Genomic DNA, 13,209 nt, shown 5'->3' on the forward strand with positions numbered 1-13,209 from the left:
TTTCAATATAGATTGAATACAGAGACGTGACCATATCCATTTCTCTCATAATTACTGTGAGAGAAATAGTAATAGAGAGTGAATAAGGCAAAAGTGTAGCCACAGAAGGAAGGTGATTTTATTACTATGAAACAGAACTACTACGGAGATGCTGTTGGTACCATAACTGCCTCTCCCACAGATTTCCTGCACAGCTTTGAGTAAGGTACTTAATCTTTCCATGCCTCAACTCTGCATGAGTAAAGCAGAGGTCAAAATACTTAACTTCATAGGCATGTTATAAGTATAGAAACATTTGCGTTTGGGAAGCTACTGGGTGTTGCTAATAATAGCTATGTATGTACAATTGAAACGTAAAAGAAAAATATATTTTAGCACTGACTTTGAAAGGTGTATAGAAAATTAAGTATGGCACCTCACAACAAACAAAGAAAATAAAATGAAAAATCAGCAGCTCTAGTGAGTGAGCTTAAAGTACTTGGGAAACCAGCATGCAAGACGTCATTTAAAGTCTGGGTTGTAATATATATGGACATGCACAACAGAGTGAAAAGGCAATGCTACATCTGTCATGTCATACTTTTTAGCACATCACTTTGCAAGTCCAATAGTGTTGTAATGTAAGGGCTTTTGTAGAAAATTTAACATGTAAATATCCATACATTTGCTGTATGTATTAATTCAACCTCTTGTTCCTAAAAATAATGCAGCAGCGTACAGTTTTACAACATATTGATCTAGGTAACTCATGAGTCGTTTTTTGTGAGTAGGTATCAATCACTTCATTGTTTACTTGTCGTTGGAAAGAAATTGATTTACTCAAACCTTGCAGTAATACCTTATTGATGTATCCCAAGAAAACTAAGTCATAATGAACCATCAGGGTCCTAACATAAAACACTGTAAGGAGTGGCAATTTTTGGCTTCAGTCTTTCATTGTGATTTGCAAACATATGTCACTACACAAGTAAAGCCCGGTGCAAGACCGTAGTTAGTCTGAGCAGCACTATGTATCATTCACATAATAGACTTGGGACAAGTTCTCCATACCTTGGCAACCCTGGGAGGCTAGACAAAACCACACTGTGGACCTTGGGTATCTCCACCACTTACATACAGCAGTGTATCATTTTTACTCAATTTTAGCAAATCATGACCCTTCTGGGGGGAGTGTGAGGTGATATGACATCATGAAAATAAGAGAGAGTCTTAGCCCTTCTTCTCAGCACTGGCTCAGCCTTTGTTCTCCAGAGGCTTTAAACTTTTCCGTATATTGGACCACGTGGGAATAGCAATTTTACTTGATACACAATAGAATTCCTTTTTGCACATTTGTCAAACAAAATACAGCTTAGAGTGGCAACCGCAGCAGCAACTTGAAAGAGTAAAGTTAGAATAGCATTTGATGTATTTTATAGACTTTCGAATACACGTTGCCAGTTTAAAGCATGGAGAAACAAGTACTGTAGCAACACCCACTGCCAAAATTATTTTGGCAAAGGTGAGTGTTTTACTGAAGTTAAACTTTTGTTACAATCGTGAGAAATAAGAGAGGACAGTAGTGACACTGTATCAGAACGTCTTCACTAAAGCTGCATTATTACAAAATGTTGTAGGAGGTACAATAAGCCATATCAAAATTTAACACTGACCAAGCATATGAGAATACCTCGGTACAGCTTACAGAGACATCTATAGGTAGTGTCTAATACCTTGTAATTATTTACATAGGAGAGAGAGGCTGAACTTCCTATGTAGGAATTCATGCAAGGTGAAAACATTTTTACAAGAAACTGCTTCACAGCTAACCAAATAGTAATAAGATATCAATACCCATTAACAAAAACAGATGGACCATTAGCACAAACATGTTACTTAAGCAATTAGGTCTGTATCAGAGATGGATAAAAGATAAAGTTGGTGTAGATACAAAAAGCAATATAACCAGCAGCCTGTCTTTCTAGCTTTGTCATCTTTCTACGCACCCAACTGAAGCTGAACCAGACCCAACTTCGCAAGGACACATACACAAGCGTGTACAACCATACATGCTGTATTGTGCATAACTGTTTGTTGTAAAATTCCTAGAATGGAGAGAACCCGTACATACTCCAAAACTGAAAAACAACGTTAACAATGTGCACTATTACATTTAGCAAACAATAATACGGAATCATGAAAACAGATACAGCAGGGTAAGGGAGACAGTTTCTTAATGAAGTGGGAATGGACTAAGTCTCCAGAGCCACAGAGTCTTTCCAGCAGTGGGTTTGATTGCCCTGGATATTTCCCTGCTCAGTGGGGGAAGTAGAGAGGGTGAAGGGAAATCCCAGGACAGAGTTCTCTCTAACATCCTCGCCCCTCACCCCAGTCCTCCTGTCGGCGCTAAATGGATGAAAAGGCAATTCCCAGGTATTTCACTCTTCTCTAGAATTAAAAGGAGGGGTATTCTTGGGATATCTGGTACATGAACTTGCAGAGATAGAAACAATCCCTGGGTATTTACACACACACATGCAAAAGAAGAAAAGAATAGGCATTTCCTCACACATACACCGAAGAAGGGATGTAGCTATTTCTCCTCTCCAGGCGGGGACGGGAGGAGAGCAGAGGGCTGCCTGTACCGCCAGCTCGGGCTCACCCCCGCTCGGAGGGGGCTGCCCGGCGCCGCCGGGGGCAGGCACCCCTTCACCAACGCCCCCACACACACAGCAGCACGCCGGAGCTCCCCTCACGCCGGGGCACCCCGGCCTCTCCCTTCACACACTAACTCGCACACGCACTCGCACCCTCCCTCTCACACACTCGCTCGCACACACTCCCGCACAGGCACTCCCTCACACTCACAGACACTCCTTCGCGCTCCCTCACACACACACGCTCTCTCTCTCCCCCCCCCTCATTCTCCCTCTCACACAGAGTCCCTCACACACTCCCTCACGCACACACTCCTTCTCTCCCCCTCCCTCCCTTCCTCACCCGCACGCTCGCCCCAACGGCCCCAACCGCCGGCAACAAAGCGGCGGGCAGCGCGCCGGGCTGGCGGCGGCGGGACGCGCGCGGCGCGCACACACACACAAACACACACACGCACGCACACACACACACACACAATGCTGCCGCGGCACCTACCAGGCGGGCAGCCTCGGCCCAGGTGCGGTCCTTCTTCTTCCTCTTGTCTTTCATGTTTGCATCTCATTGAGGTGGTTCGGGGGGCGGGGGAGGGCGGACCAGGGGGGCGGGGGGGCCGGAGGGGTTCCGCACGGACTATGATACGGTGACACCGAGCTCTGGAGCCCCCGGGGCGGGAGGGGCGGGGGAAGAGGAGAAGGAGAAGGAGGAGAAGGAGGAGGAGGAGGAGGAGGAGGAGGAGGAGGGGAGAGGGGGCCGGGCCGGCTCGGCTCCCCGCAGCGGCGGCGGCAGCGGCGGCACAGCTGACAGCTTGAGGGATGCTCCGCTACGCTCACAACAATGCACTATGACGTCACGCGGGGGAATGGCGCCCGCACCAAACATCCCCGCGGCGGCGGCGGCCGCCTTCGCGAGGAGGCCGCCCGAGAGCGCTCCCGCCGCCAAGCCTCGCGAGAGCGGCCGCGGCGCCGCTCTCCCCCCGGGCTGGGGGCGGTGGGGAGGGGAGCACGGCGGGAGGAAGGGAAGGGAAGGGAAGGGAAGGGAAGGGAAGGGAAGGGAGGGAGGGAGGGAGGTGGTCGGCCGGCCGCCGGCGCTGCCGGACTACAGCTCCCGTGGTGCAGCGCGGCGGGCGGGGCGTCTCCCCGGGGACGCGGCGCTGAGGGCGCTGCCGGGGCGGGGGCGGTGGCCGGTGGCCGCGCGGGTCGGCGGCCGTGCGGGTCGGCGTGGTCGGCTGTTACTGTTGGCGCCGCGGTTGCGGTTGGGGCCCGTTCGCACTCGTCGCCCGCAGGCCGCTGCTTTCCCCGCTTCATGCCGAAAGCGCAGCGCGTTCGGTAAACCCAGCCGAAAATAGGGCCCGGCCCTCCCCGTGGCGTGCGACCTCCTCGCTGGCGCTTACTTACGGCTGGGGCAGCCCGCGGCCTCGGCGGGGCCGGGCTGGGCCGGCGGCGGGCCAGCTGCGGCGGGCCGCGGTGAGGGGAGCGCGGCGGGGCGGCTGGCGCGTCTGTCGCCGCGGCGGTTCCCGCCCGTGCCCTCCTCGCTTCGTTTCGACCCGCGTTCCGAAATCTGACAGACCAAACCCCGGCCAAGTAGGCGCCAGCTCGCAGGGGTCCCGCGGTAGCGTTTTAACTCCTTTTCTTGTCGGAACAGGAAAGAACATCTTGTTCCAGTGTAAACAAAGGAGCTGATGTGCTGCGCTCGTAAAACTGCCGAAGGATGTTTTCTTTTATTGGATGACCTAGGATTAAGATACCCACGAAACGCGAAGCAAAGGATTTGGCACACCTTCCTGAGTTGCAGGATATTGTGGGTTTTCTTCCCTGTTTCCTCCCCTCCCCCGAATATTAAAAGTGCATTTGGAATACTATTGAAGTACTTTTGGCATTTGTTGTTCAGACTGAAACGAGTTAGAAATTATTCCGGCTTTTGTGTATCCATCTGTTCAGTCCCTGCTCCCTCCTTCGTCCCTCTCCCAGCAGCACCCCTGCTCAGCCTTGCCTTCTTGCCTTTGGTAACATTAAACCTTATTTCCCCACAAATGTACAGTTTACTGGAGGGGAAAAAAAAATCACTCCCAGCTACCACAATGCTCAGGCTGTTTTATCTAGAAAAGGACCGGGGGCAGCCCTGAAGGAAGCAGAAGTGGCGACCTGACAGCATTCCCAAAACACTCTCAGAGAGCACTCAGATGGTGTACGGTGTTCTGGCTGCAGACGCATCCTGCTCTTCCTCCTCATCTTTATGTTCTCATTGGAAATGATGTATGGAAGATAGTTCTTCACCATGACACCTTTCCAGATTTGATAATTCATTCCCACTTAAATGAAAATAAAAACATTAATGAAACAAAATTATATTAAAATAGCTGCTTCTAAATTTAGTTTTGATTCCAGACTATAGTATTGATCAGAGGATTTGAGTATGCCTCAGAAATGTTCTTGAGAAAAATGTCATTGCAACTGGAATGTTTCAGGTTCAACAGAGTTAGGTTGTGTAAAAATTTTTACAATCATCAAGTTGTCAAAACAGCTACATATTCCTTTGTTATTTACTGAATACCTTCTTTGTCACCTTAGTAACATTTAGAAAAGAAATGCTTATTAGTATCACTTGTCTATGTTTTGTTTCTCTGACTTTGGTTTCTGCCTTTTATGTCTCTCTCCTACTTCCTTTTTCTTCCTTTTGCATTTCCTTGCCTTTAGTAACTTTCTTTTTCCTACACCATATAGGCTTCATTCACGTCTCATCCCCATGCTAAAAGCCTAAATCTGTAGTAATTAAGTACCTCATTAAAACTGCCTTTGAAATACCCTCATTGTTTTCAGTATTGAAACTACAACAATACAAAAAAGCATAGGCAGGTTTATCAGTCACTCCCATCATAAGTGGCTGTTTTAAGACTGAAAGAAATGTTCTGCATTGGTTTCCCATCTGTTTGCAGGTAGATGGTGATCCAGTTGTTGGTCCAGTTGCTTCATGTACATAACATGAACTGAACTTCAGTTACTCAGGAGAGCTCTGGTGTGACAGCGTTGGTGTTGGACAGAGGAGGACATTTGCCAGGTAAAAGAAACTCAGGGAGCCTCTAAAGCTGATCCTCAAAAATCTGTGGATTTTTTTGGTTGGTTTGGTTGGTTTCTACTATTGCCTGTTGCAGTCAGGATCAGACTTTCATTTGGTATTTGTATGGACACCTGGAATAATCTTTTTAATATTACATCCTTTCTATTCAGCTGGTGAACAAATGCGAAATGAAGAAATGAGTGTCTGTGCTGTCATTTAATTCATTTGCATCATTCCTACAAAGTCCAGGTGCTCCTAAGTTCCTTCTGTTGTTCACATGCAAATAGTTGGAAATCACATACTTACAGTTAATGACACTGACTTTGCTGAAGAAAGAAAAACACGCTGTTTGCTGTATCAGAGCAGAGAGCTGGTGTGCATTCTCTATGCTTTCATGATGAAAAAAAAAAGAATCTGTGCTCCTGAAATGAAATACATTTTTTTCTGCTGTAAATGTTGTAGCTGAATCCAATAAAGATTGCCAGCATGCACAGAAACCAAGTGACTCAACAGAACAGTACACTGCTGCTTTAAGGGAGTTAAAAATCATGTGTAATTCTAGGAGCACAGCAGAAGAAGGTCAAGTTCAGCTTATGGAAGAAAGCATTTCCTATTGATTATAGATTGTATTTACTGCATGAATTGGACCTGACACTACAAGAGATCATAACTGTTGCTTCTCTAACTGAATTGACGATAGGAAAATTGAGAAATGGTGAACTGCATTCAGACTGCAGCTGCTGGAACTATGGCTAAAAGCTCTGCATACATAGCATGTATACGTGTGTATATATATATGCGTGCGTGTAAATGTACTACTGCTGTCTCCACGGCACATTGTAAACCAGATTGGATAACCTGCAAATACTGCAGAAAGATGTTATATTAAAATATATAATGAATTTCTGCCTAAGCAATATTTATGTGACGTTACAGTGCCAGATGTTACTGTTTTGACCACAGAGGGAAGGAGTTATTTATTATGGATGCGTTTGTGTCCAGTTAGTTTTTCTTGCATCAGAAGAACAGTCATATGCTACTAAAATAACATTGAACACTGGTTTCTGAGCTTTAGTACTCAGTGAATGCATTTACCTGCAATGCTATAGAACTTTGACACTTGACCTTATCTAGTGAGCTACCTGAAGAATATTGTTCGTGTTGTTTCCTGCATAGAAAAATGACTTCTGATACGTATGCTGAATTTTTTATTGTGTACAGTAATATTCCTGTGAAGCAGAAATCTGTGAACTGCACTATGTATGCAAGTGTATATATATATATATGCATTGCTTCAATACAACGAAACACTGCTGCAGTACAAATTCCAGTTTCAGCTCTTACAGAAGAAATAGTATCAGCTATTACATGGAAATGCCATATGTGTGCAGAAGGATTTATTCACAGCATGACAATTCAATCTAATGTGCCGCTTTTACAATGGAAATTATATTCTCTACAATTGAATGAAAGATGCTGAGTTACAAGATAATTTAAAAAAAAGCCCAGAATGATACTAACGGAGACACTGCATTTTCTGAATTAGTTTTAGCACAGTGGTGACAAAAAGCAAACCAGAATACTTGGTTTTTGTGTGGACTTAGGGAAGCCAGACAAAGCCATTGTGAATGACAGTTAACCATTTACAGGATACTGACGTCATAGTTGCAGAGTATGTTTTCTACTCTAGATTTAAAGAATGCATATTGCCAAGTATCCAGACAGCTTGAGTTTCACAGCATTTATTACATTTAATGGAACTTTTCTCTTTTAATCATACGCCATATGGACCTGAATCAACATCCAGAGCTTTTCAAATATGTTAATAATTCTTAATAACAAGCCCGGAATCTAGTATTATCTGGATGATGTTACTGTATTTGGAAAGGCTCCTGAAGCTGACAAAAAAACCCTACAGGCTGTACTTCAACATGTCAGTACAGGAGGGCTGAAGCTGAGTTTTGCTAAATACTAAATCAGATGCACAGAGTAGTCTTTTCTTGAGCATGTCATCTCTCCATTGGGATTGGAAAAGGTCATAGAACATGTAGAAGAGCTCACCCTTCCCAGAAAGAAATAAAAATAATTACAACCATATTTTTCAGATCTCAAATCAAGGTGTACATTGTCTATTCCTAACTGTGCAATGCTTGCAGAACTATTAAGAACAGTACATTGTAAAATCTAGCATTTACCCGAGACATATCTCGGGTAAATTTACACCATAGCAAATTTTCAAACAATGAAAGCTTTGACTGTGAATAGCCAGGGTTTATACTGTTGGCTTCAGTGTTCACCACAATTGGCATTACTTTTGTCTCAGACGAGGAATGGCCAAATACTACAAACGTAGGGCTATTTCCTTTACTCCCTCCTAGCCCTCCAGCAGCCAGATAAACACTAAGGTCTTTTTTATGGCATTGCAGCTGAACTAATAAACCTGACTGCAGCTAACCTGAGGTCTGCTTTGCCCTCCCAACAGATGAGCAGTGGTACCCCCAGCGTGAAGAGCTTACCAAGCAGTCACCTTCCAGTCAAACTACCTCCAGGCAGCACTTCCCTCGGCCATGCTGGCCATCACTTTTTCATACTACAAATATGGAGCCACTTCTCCCCACATCCATGGGGACAATTTCTATGAGAAGACCATTGTGTTTGAACCATGAACAGTTTACAAGATACCATAAAAGTGTTGGAAAGAAAACATTTCTTTGTGCATATACTACAGAAGAGTAGGGAACCTGCCTCTGAGGCTTTACACTCCAACTGCATACAGATCACACCTCCTGGCAGTTCTGTTAATGAGAGAAAGACTCAGAGGAGCAGGAACTGTCTGCAGATGGCTAGCAAGATTACTTTCATTTTTATATGACACAGTTTAGTCAAATCAAAACCACAGCAGCTGATAGGTTATCTCACCTGCTCTTTTTTAGATGCTTATCTAGTTGATTATATGGAAGTTGCTGCATGGATTATAAATATGTTTGCTGCAATTACAGGAGAAAAATTTAAAGCTGTTTGCTTGTAGTGTCTGATTTAACAGAAATTATATATCTTCCTCTATAGAAGGTGATTCAGGAATTCCAAATGCATGGATGCTATTCTAATACCATGTTTCAGCCTACAGAATTAACTTCACCCACAAGATAGATATGTAATGAAATGTCACCTCAAGTTACATGGAATTTTAAAGAATTGTGAAGGTGTCCCAGAGGAATTACAAGCAAAATTTATACATCATGCTCATGGCAAGTCTCAAGTTGTCACAACCAGCCAACAATTACAGGACAAGTACTGGTGGCCAAAACTTGATATGAAGGACTGAAGCTTAATACTAAAATCACTTACCAAAATTAAGACAAGTGACTCATGCAGTACCATTACAGCCTACCCCTTATGTTTTTTTCTCCATGAATGACTAACATCGCAGCGTCTTTGGGCAGTTGATCTAGCTATCTATCTATCTTTCTGTGATTGATGACATCATAAAATGACCAAACAGAGCATTTACATTGTGTGACATCTGCTGCTATAATCACTTTCTTGTCTGTTTTCAGCCACGAACAAAAGCTGTAAGAATTAGTACCATTTAACTTCTTTCAATGTGCAATTTTTTCTGGAAATGTCTATAAAAGGTCATCATCTAAGTTACCTTAAGCTGATGAAGAACTAGAACGTTAAGGAGAATTTTGAAAGAGACTTCACAGCTAACCTGGAAAAAAAAGCTTGGAAGACCTTCTCAATGGACTAATTACAAATTTAATGAGTAGCATACCTTGTAATCACACAAATAATTTCCTAAACTAATGCCTGGAGAGCTACACACACTGAGTTAAATGTTGCTAGGTTGAGGATCTCTAAATCTGCCATAGTAGCACAAGCAGATACAAAACACACAGTCCAACAGCATGAAAAGTAATAATTGTTGTACTACGGATCTGCAATTCAAATTTGGCTTTGTAAGTGCAAAACCCTGGCATCCTCAGAAAAGGGGAGTCAAGAGTTGATGTTGTCTCTCAAGCTCATTGGGGGAAAAGGACTACATACATATAAGCTGTCTTTGGGATAAGTACACACCTGCTTGCATCTGCTTGCCAAGGGCAACTTAGAAATATATTTAATTGTTTACGCCTAATAGATTGTTTTCCTTACCTTCTCTGCATTACAAGACGAATGAACAAGATAGTCTGGTTAGCCTTCTGCTAGCTGCAGATAACTATCTGCACACATCAGAAACTTTTATTAGACAGTAACAAAAAACCAGCACAGAGATAAAATGTTAGTTCATTAACACCACAGATTTCTTAAAAAGAATACGGTCACAGTATTGGTGATAAACAGCAGAGGGCATTTCTCAGATGCGCTGATGTGCAAAAGCAAATTCAGTCTGGGGAATCTCTTTGTGTGTTTAGTCTAGGCTCTTGCTGCAGACATGGTGGTGGTTTTTCTCCTTTGCTGCTCCTTTATGGCTGTGGAAGCAACCATCAGTTATACCACACAACATATGATACTCCGGCACAGGTCAATAAACAACTCTGGTTTAGGTGTATTATATTACATTTCTCTATTTGAGCTGTGCTGACTCTGCAGGAACAACAACCATCTTCTCTCCTGAAGTTAGCAGAGGAATCTACGCATGCTGGGAGCAACTCTGCTGATTAAGGCCCCGGCTCTGCAAGAGACCTCGTTCACGCCAATACTTGGAGCATCAGTGCCATTTTACATAATGACTTATATTAGCTATTTAAGTCTAAAAATTATAAAAGCCAAATAAAGACCAAATAAAATAATTAATAAAATGACAATATTTTCTTATTATCAGTGAAAATGTATGTGTTGTAATCTGGGGCAGGGACTGATCTTTGGGAGTGTGATTGTAGTGTGGTAACCACATCAAACATTGGCCTGTTGGCATCACAACGTTGGTCTGTAGGCATCACAACAACAACAATATATATATTTTTAAGTTACAATTATGCACATTTGACTTATATACTCTTTTAAAACTGTTAAATAATAAGTTTAAAAATTCTATTAATATTGCAAGAAACCAAGAGTCTTAATTAAAAACATACTAGTCAGAACAATGAGGTTAAAAATTTTAATGTCAGAGTATTTGGTGCTTGATTTCTTCAATCATTTTTCTGTTTTCGTCCTCAGCTACCCTCTGCTATATATCTCAGATAAGCTTATGTCTACACTAGGACAACTCTGTTCCAGTAAGCCATCCATTTTCTATACTCCAGCCATTCAACCACAGATCACTTATACTGAGACCTTTAATAAATAAAGAAAATTAATATTTGATACCACCTTTTACCTTTTGTAAGAAAGAATTTCCCACTATAGGTAAGAAGTAAAACTTTCATTTCTATTCGTATATACAGTTCATCATGCTCATTATAGGCTACAAAACCAAATTAAAATATAATATCAATACTGAGCATATGACACATCACAGTTTAGTTGGCATGTATTGGCCCAATGATATTTCAAAGTTTAAAGCAAAATGAAGTCTAAAGCCCTTACTATTCCCAGATCTATACCTTTTTCAATGTAAAATATGTGAGTAGCCCACTTAAGGTCATGAGACTAGTTGTGTTAAGGAAATGTTTAAACATTAGTAGAACCAGGCTTCCAGCATGGCAGCAGGTAGTACGTGTACTGGAAACTATTTGGCTGGATTGCTGAGGGCACATGGAGGAGACACATGCCTGTGATGTCTGGATCTGCTGTTTCTTTGTAAGTTATTAAAAAATCAAAAGTGAGTGTAGCACTTTTCTAGTATGCCGAACAGATCCTGTAGTAAGATATAGGGATAACTTATAGAAATGATTTTTTGAATTCTCTAATCTCCAGATATTTTTTAAAAGCATCCTTTTAAAAATGTGAATTTATAAAGTTAATCCTGGCTTAAGAAAGTTAATTTTAAATAACCATTTAAAAACTAATTAAACACACACTCAGATGATTTTGTATGTTCCTTTAGAAGAATTAGCACCTATGGATGTTCACTGTCAGTACTGCAAGTTACCTACATAACTACACTGGGTTTTATATAGCCATTGTGAAATTTACGGATTGGAAACACTTTCACCAAATTATGACGAGTTGCTCAAAGGCTAATTTGGAAAATTTAAGGATGTGCATGGCAGATGACTCCTCTTTTTAGAGCCTGAGGTTAGGGCAGGGACAGGAAGTAAAGGTTACAAGGCAGATTATAAATAAGTGTGCAATTCTTAATAAAGGTTTGTGGACTGCGAGCTTTTTAGATTGATCACTTCAAATAGCTGGCTTTTAGGTTACACTCAACAAGTATAAGGGGGAAAACCTGTAAGGAAGTTATTTTGTGAAATGAAAGAATCTGACACATGTAATTAACAGGAGAATATAACTTCTGATCAACTGCTTTTATAGCTGACTAGGTTGGTCTACTCAATTTGCATTTAAGAGACGATTAAAATAATCTTATAATTTTCTGCATTAATCCTGCTAGAATTTATGAAAAAGGAAAGAAAATAGTTATGCATAATTACTGAAAATGGTTGCAAAAGAATAATATGCTGCATGCACAGCATCTACCCTGCCTTTATGAAGGCCAGCCATTTACATACATGGGGGAGAAGTAACCAAAAATAAGACCTTTGTATACAAAAAGGAGAAACTGCCTTTCTTTATTTGATTTAAAAGATCTAAATTGGTTATTTATAAAAAACAAGGTTACTGGTACAAGGAGTGCATTATAAGAAGTTTTTCAGAGCATATGACAATGTTCTATATTAATAAGCATTGTGGGAATGAAAACATCACTTATACCAATCCAGATATAATGATATTTCAGGTAGATAAATTGGAGCGCTACAGCTCAGCAGCAAAAGGCATATTGTAAAATTTCCTTAAACAAAACACTACATATGCTGGCTAAATTCTTAGATGGAAATTTGCCATTGAGCAAGGGGCCAGCTCACAACCTATACATCATTTACATGGCATGCTGCATGGCAGTATACATTAGCTATTATGCAATAGAATCCTATAGCAAAAATACAAAGATGTGTTTTTAATCTACCACCTGACAGAGATTACTGTGATTTTTCAGCTGATCCGTACTCTCTAAGCAGCCCAACTACATATATTGCAGCTACATCCAGTCCCAGGTCCATTCAGCCTGTAATTAAATGTGTCCTTGCAATATCAAAGAAAAATTGTTCATTTTCAGTTTTCCAAATCAGGAGTAGTCTAAGGTTACTAAGAAGTACACAACGCTGTTCCTCTAATTAACTCTTTTGAAGACCAGTTCTGTAAACATTTACATGGAAGATTCATTTCATGCATCCATGAGGTGATCGTAAGAAATATTTCTTGTGCTTCCAGGCCAAAAAGAGGCTAAGATGCCTGAACTAGACTCAGGCAGAAATGCCTTTATCCAAAGTCACAAACCCCAAAGCTTTTCCCCAAGATTTTCCTTGCCTGGAAACGCATAAAGTCCCATGGAGCCTGCCTCTTGTGCTGCCCATT

At 42.0% G+C, this 13,209-nt stretch overlaps 1 protein-coding gene and 1 long non-coding RNA gene across 5 annotated transcripts in view; one reads left to right on the top strand and one right to left on the bottom strand.

The window, feature by feature from the left end:
- The window catches only part of ASXL3 (ASXL transcriptional regulator 3), a 131,371-nt gene extending 127,733 nt beyond the window's left edge, over positions 1-3,638 (bottom strand). The window contains exon 1 of the mRNA XM_072852556.1: positions 3,133-3,638. Coding sequence (XP_072708657.1) covers positions 3,133-3,186 — 54 coding nt within the window. The 5' untranslated portion in view covers positions 3,187-3,638. The remainder of the gene's footprint in view (positions 1-3,132) is intronic.
- A 109-nt stretch (positions 3,639-3,747) lies between these two features.
- On the top strand, positions 3,748-10,460 carry LOC140647679 (uncharacterized). 4 transcript variants are annotated; one of them, XR_012040910.1, is made up of 4 exons: positions 3,748-3,962; positions 4,279-4,434; positions 5,570-5,691; positions 5,862-6,543. It is a non-coding gene; the product is annotated as an uncharacterized lncRNA (long non-coding RNA). The 4 variants fall into 4 exon arrangements; XR_012040911.1 differs by lacking the exon at positions 5,862-6,543 and adding an exon at positions 8,812-10,460 and having other exon boundaries at positions 3,748-4,434; XR_012040909.1 differs by lacking the exon at positions 5,862-6,543 and adding an exon at positions 8,174-8,797 and having other exon boundaries at positions 3,748-4,434.
- The last annotated feature ends 2,749 nt before the right edge of the window (positions 10,461-13,209 follow it).

This window comes from Ciconia boyciana, chromosome 2 (assembly GCF_034638445.1).
Source record: "Ciconia boyciana chromosome 2, ASM3463844v1, whole genome shotgun sequence".
Classification (NCBI taxonomy): domain Eukaryota; kingdom Metazoa; phylum Chordata; class Aves; order Ciconiiformes; family Ciconiidae; genus Ciconia; species Ciconia boyciana.